At 44.1% G+C, this 23,237-nt stretch overlaps 2 protein-coding genes and 1 long non-coding RNA gene across 3 annotated transcripts; 2 read left to right on the top strand and 1 right to left on the bottom strand.

Moving 5' to 3' along the window:
• Positions 1 to 754: 754 nt before the first annotated feature.
• On the bottom strand, positions 755 to 3,189 carry CHCHD2 (coiled-coil-helix-coiled-coil-helix domain containing 2). Its single transcript, NM_001245752.1, is given in 4 exon segments — positions 755 to 1,069; positions 1,559 to 1,706; positions 2,177 to 2,423; positions 2,985 to 3,189. Coding segments are annotated over 4 exon segments (456 nt in total). The 5' UTR covers positions 3,035 to 3,189; the 3' UTR covers positions 755 to 1,058.
• LOC115497824 (uncharacterized) lies at positions 1,013 to 2,351 on the top strand. The gene is made up of 2 exons (XR_003963401.4): positions 1,013 to 1,119; positions 1,399 to 2,351. It is a non-coding gene; the product is annotated as an uncharacterized lncRNA (long non-coding RNA).
• Positions 3,190 to 7,105: 3,916 nt separating the features above from the next.
• On the top strand, positions 7,106 to 21,381 carry VKORC1L1 (vitamin K epoxide reductase complex subunit 1 like 1). Its single transcript, XM_002196254.7, has 3 exons — positions 7,106 to 7,353; positions 16,548 to 16,657; positions 17,312 to 21,381. The coding sequence occupies exons 1-3, from the start codon at positions 7,160 to 7,162 to the stop codon at positions 17,536 to 17,538; spliced, it is 531 nt and encodes a 176-aa protein (XP_002196290.1). The 5' UTR covers positions 7,106 to 7,159; the 3' UTR covers positions 17,539 to 21,381.
• The last annotated feature ends 1,856 nt before the right edge of the window (positions 21,382 to 23,237 follow it).

The following is a 23,237-nucleotide window of genomic DNA, read 5'->3' as shown; positions in this document are numbered from 1 at the left end:
GACTCCGCAGCTTTTCTGCGAAATTATTCCAATGCCTGACCACCCACTGGTTTCTTTTTTTTTTTTTTTCTCCCCTGTATCAGCCTAAGGCCGTTTCTTCGTGTCAGAGTGGTCCAAACCACCCACTGGTTTTATTTCAGTTTTTTTTTACCCCAGAAATGAGATGAGAGCTGCATCAGCAGAGGCAAAGCTGCTCCTGTCATCAGGACACAGTTCCGTCCTCATCTCCGCTGCGGGAGGCGTATCCTCGCTTCTCCTGAACACCGATTTACTTTTCACTTCCAGGAACTGCAGGTGAGAGGTGAAGTGCTTTAGGAACAGCCAACAGCATAACAGCACTTCAGGGAAAACAGGTCGTGCTAGGAAAATTATTTTTAACAGGAACTGCACTTCTCAGAGCACGGTTATTCCCCACCACAGTTCCTGGTGGGAGCACAGCTTAGCCAGGCTTTTCCATTGGCATCCAGGAGGGTGTTTACTTTAGCAGCCCCAAGGATTTCAGTGGCTGCTCCCTCCAATGGGAAAAGCAGGGTTTGCACTTTGCATCAGTAAATACTTTAAAAATAATTACTATTTTCATGTAGCAGCAGTGGCTTTGTCACTTGCCTGAGCCAGGCAGGAGGAAAGGCCACAGGCTCATCCTCTCTCGTGGTTCAGCCCTATTACAGCATGAAAAGAACATCCTGCCAAAATCAATTCTCACCTCCTCACCCTTCTACTCCAGCACTCAAACTCAACTAAACCAAGGTAGTTCTAGAGAGAGTTTATTTATAGACATTACATACATTCAACACAACAATCAGCAAAACCAGTTAAACCCACATTAGTTCATTCTGCTTTATTATTCACTCTTCCATTTTGTGCTAAATTAAATTGTGGCTGTGAAGTTAGATCACATCAGAGGCAGCTATGGCAGGAATCAAGCCACAGGGATGAGAGTGTGAATACATGAACTAACAAGATACCAGACAGCTTTAAACTTTATTACTGAAGCTTTTTGTTTTTCATTCATAGGTCAGTTCTTGCAAGATGATCTTCAGCAGCCTCCTTGTGCCAGCTTAAGCCAAACCTGAAAGGGAAAGAGTTATCTCAGTGAGTTTTGGATCCCTGAATGGAAGGGTAAGGAGGTATCTCAGTAAATTCTGGATCCCTGAATGGAAGGTGTTTTCCCTGCCACAGGCCAGATTTGTCACAGTGTTCCCCCTTCCCTCATGCATTTGCTGGGATATGCTGAGCTGCAGACATTGCACAGCTGCCTCCTTCCTCCCAGGACAGGATGGTTTTGTAGTCCTTAGAGCTCTGCTAATGCCCCAAATGTGCTGTTGCCACTTTTCCAGTAATCTTCAATCCATGCACCAGCACAAAAAATCAGGAATTCTCCCTCTCTCCACCCCACAGCACCCAAGCACGAAGCCAAACAGAACAGCAGCTGCTTTACCTGACTTCAGAGCATCTTCATCAGTCCCCAGCTGGATCAAACCCCCAGGACATCATTTCCATGATACTTTTACAGATTATCCCCAAATTTAACAGCTGCCTGCCAGCACTGTGTACTTACCATTGGCAACCCTGCACTGCTTGAGCACCTCACTGAAGCCCTCACACAGCTTGAGGTCAGTCTGGTTCTGGGCACACTCCAGGAACTGTTTAATTTCATACTGGCAAGGACCCTGCAGCTGCTGGGCAGCCTGAGCGGCCTGGGGCTCCTGAAACACCAAATGGCTCTGTAAGGACCCTTCCAACAAAGCCAAACCACCCCCACACAAAACAATTTTCCAGCAAAAGAATGCCACATTCAGAGCAGTTTTTAAAATTACAAACACTTGAGTGGTTTTGATACGTTCAGGTAATTCTGGATGGCACCTGAGCAAAGGTCTCCCCAACATCAGACCTGGAACATGGAAGTCCTGCCTGAATCAGAGGAATACAGTAGAATATAACGCCAACACCTTGCCACACATCCCTCTGAACTCTTTATAAGATGACTCATGGTGAGTTACCTTGGAGATTCAGTCTGTAGCTACATACTGTATATTTTTTTAATATATATACGGTCTATATAAAAACTTTAAGCATTTAAGCTGTGACTCATGTGGTGTTTAAGGCTCCAGCAACTCCCTCAGCCCACATAGAGCCGAGCTGCCATCAGTCAGTGTCCAGCTGTGCTCCCCCTCACCTGGTAAGTGATATCAGGCCTGGCAGCTTCGGAGCTGCCGCCTCCACTGAACCCTCCGGTGATGGCGTGGCCGATGGTGTGTCCCACAGCCGAGCCCACGGCCACCCCGGCAGCAGTTGTGGCCATCTGGGCCATCAGCCCCGGCTGCTTTGGGGCCGGGGTCGCCACGGCAGAAGGCGGAGCCGCAGCGGGGACAGAGGCCTGAGGAGCCGGTGATGGAGACGCGGCTCTCCTCGGGGGTGCCCGGCTGCGGGGACACAAAGAAAAACATCACTTCATCATCATTTCATCATCATCATCCCAAACCATGCCGGGCAGAGGCCATGTGGCCGCAGGGCCAGGAGTTCACCGCTCCTCCTGCGGCACGGAATGTCCCGAGCTGGAAGGGACAGGCAGTGTCACAGAGTGCGCTGCACAGGAGGCCCAGGATCACGCTGGGATTACACACGCCCCTGTTACACGCTGAAGGACTGAACTTGGTGTTCTGCTAAGCATCTTATGCAAGACAGGGTCCGGATTACAGGCTTCCTTCTGCCTGGTTACTCCCCAGCTCACATAGCTGTTTTGAGGAAAAACACAATTCAACCCAAAAGCGGTTGATTACCATGGTGTTGGCGCCCAGGCCCTGCTGCCGAGCAGACCCACTTCCATGCCCCAAATCGCCCAACCCCGCTCCGTGAACTCATATCCAGCCCAGCACAGCCCAACCGGGCGCTGCCACCACCGCGGCGCGTCACCCTCCGCACAATGGCGGCCAGGCCACTGCGGCCTGCGCGGGCACAGGAGAGAAGGAGAGGGGGGCCCTCACCTAGCGGGGGGCGGCACGCGGGACGTGCGGCTGCGGCTGCCCCTGGGCATGGCGGCGGGGAGCGGAGGGGAGCAGAGGAAGCCCCGAACAGCGCGGAGAGAAGCGGAGAAATCCCGGAGCGGCGCGACCCGGCCCGACAAACGCACGCCGCCTCTGAAGGTCACCGCGCGTGCGTCACTTCCGGAACGCCGCGGGGGGCGGGGCCAGGGGAGGCCACGCCCCCTCCGCCCGCCTGAGGCGCCGCGCGGTGGCGGCGGGAGCGGCGGTCGCAGTGAATAAATAAATATCTAAACTGCGGTTAAACGCCTGCTTGGGGGGCTGTTGGTCATAATAAAGGTTTAAATAGCGATAGACCTACATGTGCCGGATTTTAATCCACAATAAGCGTCTAAATTGTGATAAATAGGCGCGCGCAGGATCCTCAGTCACAATAAACAGTTATATCGTGATAAACCTGCCTTTGTAGGATCCTCAGTCTCAATAAACAGTTATATCGTGATAAACCTGCCTTTGTAGGATCCTCAGTTACAATAAACAGTTATGTCGTGATAAACCTGCCTTTGTAGGGTCCTCAGTCACAATAAACAGTTATATCGTGATAAACCTGCCTTTGTAGGATCCTCAATCACAATAAACAGTTATATCGTGATAAACCTGCCTTTATAGGATCCTCAGTCACAATAAACACCAAAATAGTGTTAAACCCACGTCTCTGTGGGACTTTCTGCCACAATACGGACCTACATAGTGATAAATCCGCTCTTGTCGGATCCTGAGCCACAATAAACACCTAAACCTGTGAGGGACCATCGGTCTCTAAATAAACACCTAAATCTGTGAGGGACCATCGGTCTCAATAAACATCTAAATCTGTGAGGGACCATCGGTTTCAGTAAACACCTAAACCTGTGAAGGAGCATCGGTCTCTAAAGAAATAAACACCTAAATCTGTGAGGGACCATCAGTCTCTAAATAAACACCTAAAGCACAATAAACCTGCACCCGTGGCACCTTCAGTCACAATAAACACCCAGATCGCCATGGAAAGTGTTTCAGCCTTCATAGAATTGTTCTCTGTGGAAAACGAGCCTCCAAAAGCCTCTTTGAATTCAGCCCTTCGGTAGAGTTACAGATTTGATTTTATTTCTATGGATTCATGGGATCCTCTCTCTGGAGCAGAGAGGGGATCCCGTCGATCCATAGAAATATCTCCAAGGGGTGCCAGAGGATGATCCTGGATTATTTTCTGTGACAGGAGTATGGCCATAAACTAAAACACAACAAATTTCCCCTCCACACAAGAAAGAATTTCTTTATGTTGAGGGTGGCAGAGCTCTGAACCTGCAGCGTCCCTCTCTGGTGACATTCCAACCCCACCTGGATGTGTTCCTTGGATGATGTCCAGAAGTCCCTTCCAACCCAAACCACTCTGTGATTCTGTGATTTTCACCCCAAAAAAGAAGCGAGGGTCACTCCTGCCCCCTCATCCCCACCCAGGGGCTGAGTCTCCTTGCTTTAGAGACACTGTCTACTTGGAGAAATGGATTTTTAAATTAATTTATTAACTACTGTGTTAATGAAGCTCTTTCTATACACAGCAGCAATGATAAGGGATACCACAGTCAACAGTTATGATATTTCACGACCAAAAAATTGCTTGTTGGCAGTTTCTTCACTTAAAAAGAGGTGAAAGACCGGGAATTTCAACATCTTTTACACCAGGGGATGTAACTGTTGCCTGATGAAAGAAGTGCTAACGTTGTGAGTTTACAGAGCAGAAGTACAGCTCAGAAAAGCAGTTGCTGATGAGAGAAGATAAATATAAATTATAAACCATGTTCAGAACAGGGATATCTGCAGAAACTCCGACCTCTGGTGTTCCTGCAGGAGAGCTTCTTCTCCCTGGCTTTTGGTTTCTCTCCATCTCTGAGAGCAAATCACAGCACAGAAAGCACGAGCTAGAATTTTGCTTTTCTAGAGTTCAAGCAGCTCCTTTCTTAATGAGTGGTTTTCTCATTGCTTTTTAATTATTAGTTTTCAATTTTCCCTCTTTTTTTTTTTTTTTTTTTTTTGCCGGCAGAGCGATTCTTGACGCTTGAAGTAATTTTGCGACCTCGTCCCTCTTGGATTTGTTTTGTTTTGCAGAACAATGAGGGCAGGATGGCACTGCAGGCGGGATGAATGCTGCCATTGTGCTTTGTCCTCCTGCTTTCCTTGGGAAAACTCCAGAGTTCACCCTCACATCTGCTCATGCCACAGTGCACAAGGATTTGGGGAAGGGCACGAGAACCAGTAGCTGGTGGCCATCCCAAAGAAAAATCAGCAATAATTGTGCTTGTAGTGATGTTCACAGCCAGCAAAGATGGTTTATTTTCACCTGCCATGGCTTTTATGTGGGTACACCACAGGTATTAAGTGGTTCTTTAACCACCAGCCAGGTGCTGATGATTCTTTCTATAAAAACGTGTGAAATAAAGAAGATCCAGCCCTGATTTTGGGGTGTCTGTCTGATCATGGCCCGGTGTGGCAGAATGGGATCGCAGATCTGGGAAAAAAGTGATGAAATCCCATTGCTCAAGTGCAAGGCTGAGCAAGCCCTGAGGAAATCCAGCAGCAGCTGCTCCTGAGCCAAGTGGAACACAAGGCTGTGGTGTGATCAAATAGATTTAATAGATTTCTTCTATTGTCTTCCAAATTACACATCCCAGACAAGCTCGTGGTGAGTTTGGGATGTAACAGGCCCTGTGCACAGCAGATGGGCTCTGTGCAGGATGCAGGAATTTGGGACATTCTGCCCAAAATGAGGGAAAATCACCAGGAGAACGGGGCTGAGGCTCACATCACCTTAGCTCCGGTGAAGTGACACATTATCCCTGAGGTCACATCAGCCGGGAAGGCTTTGCTCGCGTTTTTCGGAACTGCCTGGTTTCCCCCGTGTCCCAGATTGGAGGGAAAAAACGCAAGGAAAAGCCCATTTTCCTTTTGGAAATGCCCATTTTCCTGCTGGGAAAGCCAGTTTTCCTGTGGGAAAAGCCCATTTTCCTGCTGGAAAAGCCCATTTTCCTTTTGGAAATGTCCATTTTCCTCTGAAAAAGCCCGTTTGCCCTCTAGAAAAGCCCACTAATTTTTTTTTTTTTTCCCCTCTGGAAAAGCCCATTTTCCTGCTGGAAAAGCCCATTTTCCTCCAGGAAAACCCCATTTTCCTCCGGGAAAAGCCAATTTTCCCCGCTGGAAAAGCCCCTTTTCCTGCTGGAAAAACCCATTTTCCTGCCGGAAAAGCCCATTTTCCGTCTGGAAAAACCCATTTTTCTGCTGGAAAAAACCATTTTCCTATTGGAAAATCCAATTTTCCTTTTGGAAAAGCCCATTTTCCCTCTGGAAAAGCCAATTTTCCTGCTGGAAAAACCCATTTTCCTGCCGGAAAAGCCCATTTTCCGTCTGGAAAACCCCATTTTCCTGCTGGAAAAAACCATTTTCCTATTGGAAAATCCAATTTTCCTTTTGGAAAAGCCCATTTTCCTGCTGGAAAACCCCATTTTCCCGCTGGAAAAGCCCGTTTTCTCGCCGGAAAAATCCCATTTTTGTTTTGGAAAAGCCCATTTTCCTGCTTGAAAAGCCCATTTCCTTTCGGGAAAAGCCCATTTTCCCTCATGTAAAACCCATTTTCCTGCTTGAAAAGCCCATTTTCCTCCGGGAAAAGCCCATTTTCCTGCTTGAAAAGCCCGTTTTCCCTCTGGAAAAGCACATTTTCCTTCTGGAAATGCCCATTTTCCTTTTGGAAAAGCCCATTTTCTCTCTGGAAAAACCCATTTTCTCTCTGGAAAAGCCCATTTTCCTGCTGTAAAAGCCCATTTCTCTCTGGATTCGGGCGGGGCGCAGCGTGAGGGGACCCAGCCGGGGCTAGCGGCGGCCGCCAGGGGGCGCTATGCCCCCCCACCCCTCCCCGGCCTGACGTGACGTCGTCGCGAGGCGCCACGTCCGGCGCGAGCGGCGCGGGGCGGGGCCGGGAGGGGGGGAGAAGGAGTGTGGGGGGGGGGTGGTTGTGGCGCGCCCGCCCGGCCAGCCAATGAGGCGCGCGCGCGCGTGCGCGGCCGGCCAATGGGGAGCGCGCGCGTGCGCGGGGCGGGGCGGCGCCGGGCGCGCGTCGCGGGCTGAGGCGGAGGGACGGGGCCAAGATGGCGGCGCCCGTCCTGCTGAGGGTGTCGGTGCCGCGCTGGGAGCGGGTGGCGCGGTCCGCCGTGTGCGCCGCCGGCATCCTGCTGTCCCTGTACGCCTGCCACCTGGAGCGCGAGAAGGGCCGCGACAGCCACTACCAGGCCCTGTGCGACCTCAGCGAGCGGGTGCGCTGCTCCGCCGCCATCACCTCCAGGTGAGGCGCGGGTGGGACCCGCCGCCGCCCCCGCCGGGGGAAGGGGCTGAGGGATGCGGGACAGGTGGGGACGGGTCCCGGAGTGCTGCCTCGGGGTGTGCTGGGGGCCGGGCCGGGGCTCGGAGGGGCTGCGGGCGGGGCGGGGGCAGCGCTGTGGTGTGGGGCAGCCCCATGGCCGGACGGCTGTTGGGGGAACGGGGATTTTCGGGATCGCTACGGGCTGCAGGGTGAGGCGCCCGCAATTGCTGTGTTGTAATCAGCGGCAATTAGGTGAGTGACAGGCGTTTTAGTGGTAAAAGCTGGGGAGAGTGGCATGCTAGAGCTGTGAGTAGTGGTTAAGGACAACATAAACAAGTGCAACTGCGGCTGGGTTGCTCTGTTAGCTTTAATTGCAGTATCTGTATTGCGTTTTCATTGGGACAAATCCTGGCAGCACACGAGAGGCTTTGGTGATCCGGAGGAAGTGCTTCATTCACGGGAGACTTGGATGCCTCTGCAGCACAAGCCCAGTCCAAATCCTGATTTATTTTGCAGATGTGCAGCCAGTTTAGCAGTTGTTTTCTAAAGGCCAAGGACTCTTATTTCTATTAGGAGAGTAATTGTATAAATCTGGTTCTTGAGCAAATCTGTGTATTAAGTCGTTCCTCTGTATTTTAATGAGAACTCTGTTTAGTGCCTTCAGCTGAATGAGTACTTGAGATTTCCTTTTTCCCCACTCAGTGTAACCTGTGCAAACTGGCACAATTTTTATAGAGGTACTTGCTGTATCATCATAACAAGCCAGTTTGGGGAATATTCCCATCCTCTGTCAAGCTGGGAGCTGTGAAATTTTTTGATGCAAAACATCCAACATCCAGGGAGCTCTTTTTTCTAAATCCTCCTCTGTGGTGACAGAAGTGAGATTGTGTGACAGAGTATCTCTGGCCACCTGAAACTGTGGTTGAGTGAAGGCTTTAACTTTGCTTTTCTGTCTGCCTCAGGTCATCTTTAGTCTGTGAAGGTGCTTGTTCATGTCTCTGCTTGGAAAGTGAAGTTTGAAATGAGAAGTTTGGATCTAACTAGGGAGGAAACTTCAATAAACTCACCAGATAAATTCAAATTATATTAAATTATGCTTAGGCTACTGAGATTAAGCCATGTGAGTCTCATCAGTGATTTAACTTTGATCACAGATACAGGGTAAAAAGAGAATAACAGAGATTCAAGCATTAAGTAAGAGATACAGGGATAAAAAGAGAATAACAGAGATTTAAACCTGTTCTTGTCTAGTATTTGTCTTCCACCAGCTTTTTTTTGTTGTTGCAGCAAGTGCTGCTGTTGTGACAGGGAATTGGATGTCACAGTTTTGATGCATGTTTACTGAACAGTTGGGAGAAGGAAATTACCTAAAGATATAATTGGAATTATTTCTAATTATGGAACCAAGCTCAGTAATTACAGTGTTCATCAGCAATGCTGCAGCTGACACGTTGAGTAAGACCTGGGAATCCTTTTCTGGAGGAATTCTAGATGATAATGTGAGGAGTTAGGGATAAAATGCACTCAGATCTCCCAGCAGTTGCTAGGAGAACCATGCCTGGAGTGAAGCGCTGCAAATGCCAGGAGAGCTCGTGATTGTTGGAGCAGGTGGTGGAAGGAAAAGGAACGTGCAAGTTCTGTTCACTCCAACCATATTTGGAGAAGAATTTGCTTTCCAGGCTGTGCAGGACAGAGGGGGAGTTCTGCTTTAAAAGTAAGGCAGGAGGGCAAGGCATTAAAGTTGGAAAGAAATTAATCTTATTTTCCACGTTCCCATCCACTGTTCTCTGTCACTTTCTGCAGCTGAGTGTTCCTTGTTCCCACATCACCAAAGCTTCTCAGAAACTTCATTTCTAAAAGGAACTTTTAACCAGACTTTAGATTTCACTGGGGTTGTAAAGTTTCAGTTTTGTGTTCCACCTTTTTCACAGGTAATTTAGATTTAACTCCCACATTTCTTTTCTCATTGAGCTGTTACACTGACAGTCAGGAATTAATTGATTAGCTAATGATTAGAATTAACTCTGCAGAGTTAACTGGCTGAGAAACTTCTGTTTCTATTTTGGTTTTTAGGTGGTTCATTGGGTTATGTGACTTTTTATTTAAGCTGGATTTGCTGATGGAACTTGGAATATTGCAATCTTCACTTCTTGAGTTTTGATTCCAAGAGTGGGCTGAACTTTAAAAAGCACTTAATGCTGTTGGATTAATTTTAAATGCATAGAATAATTAGAATAAATTCGTTTATTCCTTCCTGAGCTGACTTTTTGGTATTTTGGGTGGAGTTTTTTTTTCACCAGCTGTTGGTATTTCCAAGTCTTGCTTTTAAGCCAGATCTGGCATTGGCACAACAACAAGAACAGAAATGTGAAGACTGCCAGCATGCAGAGGGAGGAGCACAAAAAATCTCCTATCAGAGCCTGACTCATGCACAGGGTTATGTTGGAGTGATCCCTTCCCTGTATCCCTTACCCAAAACATGAATGGTCAGCATATTTCAAATTTTTATCAAGGGGAAAGTTCATGAAATAGTTTAAAAATAAAATTTGCTAAGGAGTGGCTGATAAGGGCAGGTATTAGTGCAATACCTCACATCTAGGGCAATTGCTGTATTTATTTTAAATTATTTGCTTTATGATAGTTGAGAATAATTAAGTGCCAAGCATGACTTTATTTATAAACTGGCTGTTTTATAAACTGAATAATAGTTTTTGACTGAAAAAATATTTTTGTTCTTGCTGTAGTTGGGAATTAAAGTAATAAAACATATTTCAAGTCATACAGGTCATGCTACAGCTTGAAATAAAATGTGACCTTTAAGTGGTAATGCAGAGACCCAGAGCCTTTGGCTTTGGTCTTTTCCATGCCCTGAGAGATTTTGGGATCTTCTAATACATTTCTGCTTTGTGTCTCGATGAATTGGAGATTGCTGGAGGATAAATTAGTGGTTTTGAATGACTTTAATAGCCTGGCATGCATTAATGACTGCTGTAAGAGAACCTCAAGACAGCACAAACGAGCAAAGGGCACTTGTGTATCTTTAGCAATATTTGCAGCTGCGTCAGTGAAGAGGTTTGGCAATAGTCAATATTGATCTTTGCCTGATTGCTGAAGGAGTTCTAGAGTCAAAATAGCATTTGGAGAATCTGGATGGCATTGGTACTTTAGGAATTCCCTATTCTGTTCATGGGCAAAGTTTTGGATTGGTATCTTGTGTTTGAGGCACTTTGAAAAGTTGTGTAAGAGTCTGATGTGACAGGATGGTTTGGGTTGGAAGGGACCTTCAAGGTCATCATCTTGTCCCAGCCCCTGCCCTGGGTGGGGACTTTCCTCTGTAAAAGTTGCACATCCACCTTGTGTTTTCTACTGGGTGCACCAAAATATTCACCTGGTAGTTCCTGAAAATGCCTGTTAAATTCGGGGACAGGTCTGAAAGGGTGGCCTGTGACAGGTGTAGTATTATTGTATGGTTCTGCTCATGTTCATAAATCACTTTAAAGACTGCATTTACGCCCATTGTGCTGTTGTAGAGCTCTTGCTCTGCAGAGTGGGTGTGAATTGCTCTCAGAACTGCAGGTAAAACTGCTCCGTGCTGGTTTGTGAGCAGGGCACACCTTGCTAGAGCTGTTCTGGTGCGTCTTTACAGGGATCAAAGTGACAAGAGCAACCCCATTGTCCAAAGAAATGGGACATGGAGAAAACTCCCCAGACCTCCCGAAGCTCATGTTTAAACAAGTTCTGTTGTGGGGCAGTTCCTCTAAACTACTTGTCTGTCAAGTTTGCTTAATTCCACGTAAAGAACATTATGTGGCACTTATCATTCATATTTATAGCAATAAATTCCTGATATCCCAGGAGTTTTTTCACTGCTGTACCTGCAAGCACATATCCAGACATGTGTGAGGTTTTCAGCACAGCAGTGCCCCTGCTGTGGGAATCTTTTATTTTCCATCCTTACAGTGCTCACACAAACACGTTAATTTTTGCTTTTCATAAATATATAATTTCCAGCTTGACTGGAATTTGTAATAGGGCTAAGAATTATTTTGCCTGGTGCAGAGTAAATTTAACAAAGTGCTTATAATTCGAACTTGGGCTTCATTTATGGTAGCTTAATAGAAATTATTATTAAGGAAGGAATAGAAGGAATCAGTGCTGTTGGCTTATATCTTGAATAGCCAGTGCTTCTGTAAAGGCTGCTATAAAATAATTATCCACTGTCTGCTTAATATTTTGCTGATCTAGACACTGAGAGTTTTTACAGACTCTTTCTGAAGTAGAGTTGGAGGATATTTAGAAGAAAACCTCATTTGGTTATGCTAAATGCTGCTAATAGATTTAAACATGAAATTAAGTGTATCAACACTTTTGAGCACTCCTGGCAAGTTTACAAATGGGTATTTTTAATCTCCTTTTTTGTGGCTTCTAACTGAAGGCTTTTACTTCATTTATTGAAACTATTAAGAGTGGCATTGAAACCATTAATTAGATTTAATCCAAAATCCTCTGGTGAAGCTGGAAAGAAGTTGCAACCAAAGTTTCTTAATGTGCTCCAGATTCTTTAACCTTTATATGAGCTTTTCACTGAAGGCAGGGGGTGAGCTCTGCTCCCCTTTGAGAACTTTCATTCTGGACCAGAAATTATCGTACAAGTTCAGTGGTGCTCAAGGAAATGTGCACATCACTTGTCAAGTGTAGATTTTTTTTTGTTTGGTTTGGTTTTTTAGAAAATTACATTTATTGTTCCCTCAAGGTTACAAAGTGGTAAGGGGTCCTTACTGTTGATAACAAAATACTGCTCATGAGATGAGAAATAATCCTGAAATGAGAGGAAGTAACTACTGCTTGAGAAACTACTACTGCTATCCAAAAACCACCCAAACTTGAGTTCTTTCCTTTCTGAGTACAGAATCTTTGTTATTGTTTGCTCTTTTCCTTGCACCAAACCCAACAACTGAGAGAGAATTGTGTTGGCCCTGCTGCTGCACAAATGCAGAGATTTGGGATCAGACAAGCCTTTGAATAATCTGGTCCCCTGAGGGATTTGATTGCATTTCCAAGCACTGGAATGAGACTTTGGAATTGTCCTTTTTTCAAGGCTCCTGCTGCTGGACCTGCCCTGAACCCGTGAGCTTTTTTCCATGTTAAAATGGAAATGTGGGGCTTGGTTCAGTTCTGGCCATAAAAACCAAGGGGTTAGCAGGTGAAATGCAGGGGATGTGATCCTGCTCATCACCAGGGGTTGTTGTTGAGGTCAAAAGTGCTCAGAAAACATCTGGGACATACCAGAAGGCCTCAGGGGAGGCTGCCAAGTGTTGGTGCAGGTGAAACCCCAGTTCAGAAGTTTCAGCTGATCCTTAAGGACAGTGGAGGCCAAGGAAAGCATCTTGGGCAGTGATCTTTGACAAAACTGCTCAAAACATCTGCAGGCAGCTGTCAGAGCTGGGGCTTGGCTACAGAAACACTCCAGCATTTCTTACAGGGGCTGCAGGGGACACTGATCCAACTCCTGGCTAAAGAAACACTTTTTGGTTGCTTTGTTTATCTTGGTGTGTTTGGCAGGCTTGGAATTCTGCTGCTTTTGGAGCCAGTGCTGACAGCTCAGAGCTTGTAAACTTGTTAAACTGGAAGGTTGTTTGCTTGTCCTCTGAAATACTTGAGATGCTGGGGGATGAGGTTCTTGTGTTCTCGTTTAGCATTTTCTCTGCTAAATTATGCTAAAATGTTTCAAGTGTGTCCCTTAATATGCTGTTCTGGAACATAGAGGATGTTCATAATTGTGCAAAAGAGATTGAAAATATTTTAGTGATGTAAAAGTGTAAGATTTATAGGAGATACATCACTTGTGGAGCATAGTGACCTCAGTTCTTTTTGTCTTCCTGTTAAGAAGTAACAATTGCACACAAATACTGCTTTAAACTTCTGAAAATGCAAGATTGCTGAGCTTTGTGAAGTACCTCAGACCAAAAAGGGCATTGTTTAGAGGGTGGATAATAACTTTCAAAACCTCCTTTTGATAAAAGACAGTGAATATTGGACTGAAAATCTCTGCAGTGTTCAATTGTAGATGTTGGGAAAGGAGATGAATCACTTCATTTTTGATTTCCTGAATCACTATTTAACATTTTGAAAAACATTCAGAGTGGTACATGCAGATAGGGAGGGAAACTGAGTTACAAAGATGTTTTAAAGGTTTGTTCCTTGCAATTAGATCAGATTGCTTTGGATTTTTTAATAGCAATGAAACTCGGGTGTGGTGAAAGTGGGTTTGGCGCCTGTGATTGTCAGGGTGCTCTGAGTCACCTGGGGTGACAGCGACCTGGATCTCAGCAGGAACTCCTGCTCCAGAGATGGGAGCCACCACTCAGAACCGAGGAAAGCCTGCTGAAATCAGGCTCTGCTTTTATCTTGCTGTGCAAGCAGCTCCGTGCTTCCTGCAGGTCATTTTGTTTAGCATTCTGTATCCAAAAAAAATGATGCAAGTGATAACACTTCTAAATTATATTACATTAAATACTTCTCAGTTTATTATTTTGCAGCTTATCTTGCTATTACAACTTTCTTCTTGCTATTTGTTTGCCATATTTTTTTGGGCTTTGAAAGTTATCATCAATCAGGCAATTCACACCTGAGTCTGGTGTGAAAATGAACATTTTCCACTCAGTTTTTATCCTTCCTCCACTTGCTGGCAGTTCCTGGTTCATTGTGAGTTTTACGACCTTAATAAAATTAGGGGAGGATTTAGACTTTTCAGCAGGGAAATGAGATGGAAAGGGAGTATACAAAGTAAATATATAAAGGCTAAATACTTTGCTTTTCAGTTTGATACAGAACACTTGCTCCACTCCAAACCTTATAAGGCTGGGAAAAGGGTTCTCTGCTAAACCCCAGGCTGCTTAGCTGTCTCCAAGTGTGTGCAATAAGATGTGAGATTAGACCTGGACTCCATGGGCTGATATTTAATACTTGATGTCCTCAAAGCTGCTACAAGGCCAACAAGACATTAATGAACCCCTGCACGTGGAAAAAGCTTTCCCGGTGCTCTGACCTTGCAGATCTGCACAGATCACTCCAGGACTCTCGCTCCTGGGAAGGACTGGAACTCATTATCCCTCCACTGGCAACATTTTATTATTCTCTTGCAGAACACTGCAGGGTCAGGTTCTGTAAAATGCCATTTCTGACAGTTTCAGCTCCAGTTTGCTCTCAGACACCACAGGATCTGCTGAGCATCAGAAGTGAGAGCACTCAGCTAGAGATGGATTCAGCATCCTGAAGTTGTTTGGAGTTTGGCTGATGCTGAACCTTTGCCCACTTTGGTTGTGCAGGAAAACCTGAATGTGTTCAAATCATTTTAATATCACCCTGCAAAGAATTCTCACTTGGAGACCACAACAATAAACCGACCTCGTGGATGGCAGGCTGAAGCATCTATAAATGTAGGAATACAGAAAAATAGGTATAAACTATTAAATGGAGAAATTATAATTTCTTTAATGTATTTGTATGGCTTTTTAATTCAGCCTTTGGAATTTGGACAGCACAAGACAATTGTTACATGTGCTGTGACCATCTTCTCAAGGAAGGCTAAAAAATTAACAGTTCTCACTTAAAATCCAGATAACATTCAAGGAGTGGGAGGAAATCTCACCATAACTGAGATTCTTTGTAATTTCCATCGCCCCAGAGTTGCTCTGGGATGAGAGCAGAGAGTCAGGCAGTTCTGCACTGCTTTTCCTTGCAGCTCTGGGATGCTGAGGCTCTGTCCCCTGGAAGAGCATTGTTTGTGCTGCCTTGAAGCTTAATATTGGCACAAAAGTTTCACTTTTAAAAGATTTCAGACCAAACTAGCTGAAAGTATGTTTAATTTGTGACTGTTTATACAGTAAATCTGCTTTCTAAGAATTGGGACCTGCTGGGTTTCTTGGGGAGAAGAGCACAAGAGTATTAATAGTGAATTCAAACTGAGTCTGCAATTAAAATTATGAGTTTTGCACAGATGGCTGTGAGATTAGAAAGTGTTTTTGGAGATGGTAATAAATTATCCTCATTGTGGTGCCTCTTTCTGTGAGAAAACTGCTTTTGTTGTGGTGATGGCAGGTCCCAGGTGAGTGACATCAGCATCATTCCTGCCACGTGCAGGGACAAACCTGGGCTGTGTATTGGCTCAGCAGGGCCATTGCCTCTGGGACAGGAAACTTCCTGAAAATTGCATTTTCCCTGGAGTTTCCTGCTGCAGCAGGGTGAGGAATGGCACTTTTTTACCTTGCTCAGATAAGCTGCTAATGTGAAGCAAACCTTACATTTGTGTGATGCTTCGCTTGATGCTCCAAAAATTTGCTGGCAGATATCCCAGTGTGTTCTTGTGAGTTAAATTACCTTGGAGTAACAAAATAACTTCATATTTTCAAGTGACACTAATAAATAGGGTTCTCACTTTGCTTTTACAAATAATGGCATGATCTGCCTTAGGGCATGGAATTAATGGTTTCTGGCACAAACACAATTGCTAATTTAATCTTTCCTCCTTCTGCAGCAGCAGTTTTGTAGGGCTTGTGCTGCTTTCTGCCTTATCACTGGAAAGTTGAAAGTCACTTTGTAAGGATTTCAGGTGTTGGTTCAAAGTGTCACACTGTGCAAGAGCTCCAGCAAACAAGGGCTGAGGATCTTGTGATGGTGCCATCCTCAGCTCGTGTGCTTGACAGATTTGGGTTCCTCCTGAGCTGCTTGAGGAGCAGCTGAGGTACAGATTTATGCCCTGATTCTCCTGCTCTGATGCAGACAAGTGAGTGCAACAAATCCTTGCCTCAGCTTTGTAGTGACCTTGTGTCCAATTAACTGTGGTGCAGAGAGCTGCTAAAGCTGTCACTGGGGGAAGGAAGTGTTTATGTGACAAAACAGCTCCAAACTCCAGCCCTGGGAAGCAGAGCTGGTGTTCGGTGAAGTTCCAGCTGGGTGAACTCAGCAGTTCCTGGTGTGTCAAACAATAATCAGCAAGGTGTGGGATGAAGCTGTGCCCAGTGCTCCCCCTGTTGCTGCTTGGTTTTCCAGGAGAACACCACATAAATCATGTCAGAATATGTATCCTTTTCTTTCCCCAACAGCCCTGAAGTGAAAATGCTGCTGGAAAGCAGGAGGTGGCCAAATAAGAGTTAATTAGTTTCCCTGTTTTACAGATGGGGTCGAGGATTCGGTCTCCTGGGTTCCATCTTTGGAAAGGACAGTGCAATAAATCAGTCAAACAGTGTTTTTGGCCTGGTGTTTTATATACTACAAATGCTACTTGGTAAGTATTCATTCGCTTCAGAGCCTCAAGTACAAAGCAGGGCTGTGGGGATGAAGGTGGAGAGCAATAGCCATTGCAAAATCTGCAGGAAACCAGATAAATGCTTCTGATTTTCATATCTTGGGGTTGTTTTAGCAGCACTCTAATGATACATCTGTCCAAAGGGCTTAAAAACCCAACTGATAACAAGAGTAATTGCATTTTCTTCTGATATGCTATTAATAATCCAGGTGTGAAGACCATTTCTGTGCTGGTATTTTCACTCCTGTATATTTGGCATTGGATTGCATGGTGGAAAAGAGAAGGAATAAAAATGAAATGGGCAAGTTTTGGAGGAGTAATGGAGAGACCAAGCAAAAAAGTGCATGAAATACAATCATATATTTCTTGGTAGCTCTATGGTTTGCTATAAAGCTGTTAATCCTGACAGAAATAACTTGACCAGAATTTTTCCTATAACTCAGGAATATGAGGATGCTTAATCCTACACACACCTTATCACAGGGCTGTCAGACAGAGCTTTAGATACTCCTCTCTAAATACCCGGGTGGTATTTTAACCAGAATTTTGTGTAACTGTTGCTGAGTGGCTGAGTTTGAATTCAGGTTTGCTCTGTGTGGAGAGGGGTGAGTAACTTTGTCTCTCTTGTTGCAGGTATGACAGCAAGTGCAGTAGCAGCTCTAATCCTCATGACATCCTCCATAGTGTCTGTAGTAGGGTCCCTGTACTTGGCATACATTCTGTACTTCGTGCTGAAGGAATTTTGCATTGTCTGCGTGCTCACATATTTGCTGAACTTCATTCTCTTTATCATCAACTACAAACGACTAGTTTATTTGAACGAGGCCTGGAAGAGGCAACTCCAACCCAAACAGGAATAACCCCTGGTGGAACTTTTGACTGACAGTCTGAAGACCCAACTTCCATTAAGTTTATTTTGCAGTAATTTTTTTATTCTCCATATCAGACACTTTTTTTCTCCCCCCTTTCCCCCCCACAAGAATCATAATGGAAATTTTGAATTATAAATTTCAAGGGGCCCCAGATAATTTCTCTGTGCTAATCTTCAGTTTCAATACGGTTATGAAAGAAAGCTCTATAACAATCAAAGACAAGCTTTAACTTTACTTTGAAGGAGTTTTAGCCACAGCAGAACCTAGACTCTCTCTCTCTTCCTTCTCCACTTGTGAAGTGGGTAACACTTGCTATAAAATATCCTGTATATAAATTCAGGTATAACAAGATGTGATCATGACATGAAATATTCTAGACTAGCATCACCATATTTAATGTTGCCATGTTTACAGTATGTGTATTTTTTCTTTTTTTTTTTTTTCCTTTTTTTTTTTTTTTTAGCTGATGGACTTAGATTTGACTAGGACTTATACTGTAAATAAAATTAGAACTCTTGGTTTCATCCCTGGAGAACTCACTGTCCCATGGGTTTGGTTAGGAGCTGTCAAAGGGTTCAGCTCAGAGTCGACTAACACGATGGAAGAAGTGACCTCTAAAGAACATGGAGTTGCTGCTCTCACTGTTGTGCTTTTACAAGAATGATGCTTGGGGTTGGTTCCATTTTTTCTTCTTTTTTTTTTTTTTCTTTTTTTTTTTTTCTCCAGTAACAAAAATGGAATTAAAGCTGAAACCTGAAGTATGTTGATTGAACTACAACCTCATTAATTTCTGTACAGAACAAAAATAGCTTCATGTGGTCAATGAAAAGCTGATTTGCAGATTGGGGGTTGGATGAAGTGTTCTTTGAAAGGACTCCATTTCCAAGCAGAGCTGTTCCATTTGAAGCTGTGCTCAGCCAGCCAGTGTTACTAATGTTTGATGTTCTGTGAATGCTGCAGTATAGAATTGCAATTTGCAGTGGAAACCACTGAGTGAGCAGGATAACCAAGCAGTGCACTGAAAAAGCAGTTCCTTAATTGATCTTGGTCAGGATCTTTGGTTTGTGCTATATTGGGAAATGAACTTTAGGCCTGACACACACACACAGAAGATCTCTTGGAAGGGCAACCTGTTTAATGGGATAAGTAAGTCAGTGTGCTCCTGAAAATGAAATGTGATATAGTGCTATCATTGCTCTTTCTAAGAACTAATTGGGGAAAAAAATATTAAACTGCAGATTTAAACAAAGGAACAAAATTGTACACATTGTTTGTGCACTCAGTATTCTAAGGCTGAATGTTAAAAGTGCCTTCTGTCTTCAAATCTTAAACCAAATACTTTGTGTTGAACTTGGCAGGCAGAAGTGTCCTTGCTTTAAAAATGAACAAACAAAATTCCCAGCAAACCTGCTGGGGATAGAAGAGTATTAAGAGATCTGGTTTTAGTTTTTAGACTGAGAAGTGGTAGCAGTATTGTTTTCAGTTTAATTTAAAAGGTTGATGTGGTTTGGAAAAGTGAAATACTCGTGTTTCTGACTGTGTAACACCAAAATGTATGGGTTCAGCTACTTTCTGTAATTGGTGCTGTGCTGCTTTTTGCCCTTGTCAGTTCAAAATATGAAGAATTCCAACTGCATACCCATTTATTTAAAGAACTAATTTAACTCCTTTTAGTATTTTCATTCTCAAACATGAATGTCAGAGAGACACTTCCATTGTAAGTGGATTTTAAACACTAAGGATAAACTTGACTGTGAAATGAGCAGTGTTTCCATAGAGCAAAGTGAGGCTGGAGATTGAATTCACATAATTAATATTTAAATTACTACTGAAGCAATTCTGGTTTGTACCAAGGGTGGAGGTGGAAACTGCTTTTCTGTACAGAGTTGTGTGGTGTGAGTAACATCTGTTGCATGTAACACTAAATGACTTGTCCCTCATCTGACAGTCTTAGCCAACAATCCATTAAATGAGTTTTGTATTGACCAGAGTATAGTTAAAGCTTGTCTTGATGTTTAGTTCTGTCTCTCAAATGCCTTCCACTTTGATATTAAGGGGAATGAATGATGTTGAATTGGTCCCTCAAGGCTTGGCTTTGTTCTCTCCCAAGCCTTGAGGCAGTAGCAGTGTTTAATGTGTTGTATAGATTTTTTTTTTTTATGCATTCCTGTGATCTACACTAAAGGCATCTTTTTTTCATCCAAGGAAGAGGTGAACATGTGCTGCCTGAAAGTTGCTCCTGTCTCAGAGCAAGCAGCCATGGAGGCAAGTCTAATCCATGAGTACTTGGTCCAATTTCTGGGAAAAAAAAGATATAAAAAAGCCCCATCAGCTGAAAGTATTGGTGTTGACTTCACTGTGTCTTGTGCTTGTTTGTGTGGGCATAGTCTGTTGATTCAGTTTGTTTAGTAAAAATGTTTAGGGCCAGATTTTCAGCAGTCCTTGTTAGTGTGCACATAGGGAGCAAATGGAGCTGGAGTTTGGGCTCTGGGAGAATTTGCAGCCACACTTTGTGCACGACCTTGCAAATCTGATCCTTAATTGTGAACTCTCTTGTCTTGTGTGCTTCCCTTGCAGTTACTTTTTACTGGAAGTGATTTGCTAGAAATGGCCCCAATTTCTTCTATTTCTCTCTTGTGCTTCAGAAATGCAGTTGGCCTGAATAAAAGAGCAGAATAATCTTAGCAGGAGAAATTTGGACCTTTCTGCTTCCGGTTCTTTTGACTCTTTCCTTGCTGCTCCCATTGATAGAAGCAGCATCTTCCTTCCAGTAAAATGAGTTTTGATTTCTCAGGAGTGCAGCTGTGCCCCTCTGCCTGCCCCAGGTAAAATGTGGTGGGAAATGTGTGCTTAATACTGGTTTTACCCTTCAAATCCAAAGGCAAATCCTAAAAATACTCAAAGATGCAGGAGTCTGGGTAAAGGCAGGTAAATGATATTTGGGCTGGCAAGGGACAGGGAGGTGTTACAGAGATCCTTGTTGTGGTTTCAGCACTCAGGAGAATGGAAGGGATAAAATCCACAGTATCCAAACAGAGGTTCTGAATCTGGGCTCTTCCTGCCCCCCTCTGGCTCTCAGAGTCCCAGAACTCCTTTAGGATCATGGAATATCCCGAGTTGGAAATTTTACAGTGAGGGGCAGATTGAAAAGGCAAAAAAAACCTCATCCCAAACCCTGCTTAGGAATTAAACATTCCTGAAATCCTCTTACTCTAAGGTACTTGGTACTCCTTAAGGCCAACAAAGCACTCCAGTCTCGTGGAGGAAATGAATATTCTTGGGAGTTTCTTCCTGTGAAAAATTCCTGAGCACCTTTGAGATCTGAGGTGACAGCAGATCTCTGCTGAGGAGGTTTCTGAATGCTGGAGTTTGCATTTTTGTGCTGCTGTAGTCAGTTGTTGCAGGAGGTTGGTGAGGTGCTTCAGGCAGTTCTGCTCCTCATTTATGTGGGCTGAGGTCAGAGCTTGGATTTGGTTCTGCCAATGTTGTTTAAACTGGTCCAGAAAAGATATGAAGTATTCTGTTACCACAAAACTGTGTTAAGCATGGCCTAAATATTAGGTGTTTGTTCTGTATAGTATGTTCCATCAACTATTTATTCCCAGTGCTTTCAACTCCAAATCCAACACCCATTTAAAATTGAGTCATTGAGCAGATGTTCCTTTTCTCAATATAGGCTGAGAGATTCTCCACTGGAGGTTTAGGATACAATTTTGCTAACAGGTAAAAAAAAAATGTAAATATGTACGAATTCTATTTGTTGCACATAACTTTTTTTGGTATAAAAGGAAGAAAAAAACCCAACAAAAATAAATGTAGAAATTACCTGTGGATGTCTTGCTGCAATCATTCTTATGCTGCATTCATGCAGTCCAAACATAAGAGCTTGAATGAACCCAACCAGAGGCCTTTTTGGACTCAGTCTGAGCCTTAGAAACTGTTTTTAATGTCAGTACTGTAATTCTGTTTCTAGAAATTGTACCAAGTCCTGTGGTTTATTTTCCAAGACCTTGTGTGTGTTTAGCAGTAGAAGGATTAAAGCACTTGATTCTCCCCAGATCCCAGTTTTCCCAGTAGAATTCCTGCAGCTTTTTGTCTGGCTGAGCATTGTGCGTAAAGGCTGAGCAGCGTTGACTTGAGGCTTTCAATGTTTACAGTTCTTTAAGCAAAAAAAAAGGAAAAAAAAAAAAAAACAAAAACCAAGCTTGTGATTTTTATCACTTTCTGCTTTATTGGGGCTGCTCAAAGCTGGTCCCACAGACCACAGAATCCCTGGGAACTTCTGGATGTGTCCCTGGGTTTGGAGAGGGAGCTGCTGGGCAGGGTTGGGTTTGTTGAGAACAAGCAGGAATTAACCCTCAAATGGTTAGCAGTGTAAGGAGTGACCAGTGTCAAATCCTCATCTGTGTTTTGGTCAGGTCTGTTGAAATTGGGGAAGAAAAATGAATTTTTAAAGGATGATGGAGAAGTTGAAATGACTTTCAAACACTGCTAGTGGGCTTAAATATGAGAATTGCTCGTACCATGGTGTGTTTGAACAAATGTCTTTTTATTGTGCATAGAGTTTTATATTCTGGGGGTTTAGCTCTAGAGAAAATCTAGGCCTAGCACGGTGTGAGGAGTGCTGTAGTGTTGTTTCTTTTCCCTTAAAAACACAAGAAAAATTGTTGTGGAGTCTGCAGTGAACATCTTTGTCCTTATTCTGCTGGGGCAGGGTGGAAGGTGCTGTTGGTTCCTCGTGTACCACCTCCGAAGGGAACAGAATTTGGCCAGCACACAACAGAAAAGCAAATATTTCCTTTATATGGTCAGATTTGGTCACTTCCCTGAGCAGAGGCAGCTGCAGAACAGGAGTCATGGCACCAGTTTCACCCAGAATCTGTGAATTCAGTAATCAAACTCCAGAACTGAAACTTCCCAAATGCACTGGGCAGCCTCCGCTTTTGTTCTGCTCCTTGTGATGCTGCTTTTGGGACAGGGCTGGGAAGTTTACAGACTAAATATTCCGAGTTTTGCTGTGAGTGCTGGTGTGATCCATGCTGGTGTGCAGCCCTAAAGGGACACCACTGAAGCAGCACAGGGATTTACACCTGGCCCTGCCCCAGAGGGCTTCAGCCACTCTCAGAAAGGTCTGGAACAGAATTTCCCTCTGGCTGCTCTTCCTTTGGTGACATTTAATATGAAGGAAGCCCTTCCACACTGGAAGTGGCATTGTTAGACATAGTTTGTGTCTGACAGTGGCAGTTTTGGTACTGTAAAATAAATAGATTTAAAGTTGAGTTGATGTAGCCCCTCTCTCTGTAACATTCCACCTTGCTGCTGGAACAGGAATTCCAAACTCTCTGTTGGAGTATGTTGGGTGGTTCACACCCGTCCTGGCTGCTGGGAATGCTCAGGATTTCTCACACATCCATCCTGTCAGGCCAGAGCAGCTGCACAAACTGTGCTCCTCTGCAATCCTGTGGACAGTTTGCTGTGATCTCAATAGTGTTAACTCTTAGGGGAGTTTAACTGGAAAACCTCATTTGCTTTAGAGGGATGTGATGTTCATTTATAGTAACTTAGATTTTGTTTTTAAGTTCAGCATTGAGTTGTATCATGTAATATTTGTAACTTTTTTTGCCATAAACAGATACCTCAGTCAGAATTTCTTAACTTCAGCTCCTTGAAAGTGAATATTTGTTTTC

Source organism: Taeniopygia guttata, chromosome 19, assembly GCF_048771995.1.
Source record: "Taeniopygia guttata chromosome 19, bTaeGut7.mat, whole genome shotgun sequence".
In the NCBI taxonomy this organism is placed as follows: Eukaryota; Metazoa; Chordata; class Aves; order Passeriformes; family Estrildidae; genus Taeniopygia; species Taeniopygia guttata.
This window is presented reverse-complemented; position numbering and strand designations above follow the sequence as displayed.

Bases quoted from the DNA above. Each gene is read 5' to 3' on its own strand.
- VKORC1L1 (XM_002196254.7), top strand. From the start codon at position 7,160: ATGGCGGCGCCCGTCCTGCTGAGGGTGTCGGTGCCGCGCTGGGAGCGG. The intron at 7,354-16,547 runs GTGAGGCGCGGG...CCTGTTTTACAG, and splicing joins TCCGCCGCCATCACCTCCAG to ATGGGGTCGAGGATTCGGTC. The intron at 16,658-17,311 runs GTAAGTATTCAT...CTCTTGTTGCAG, and splicing joins TATACTACAAATGCTACTTG to GTATGACAGCAAGTGCAGTA.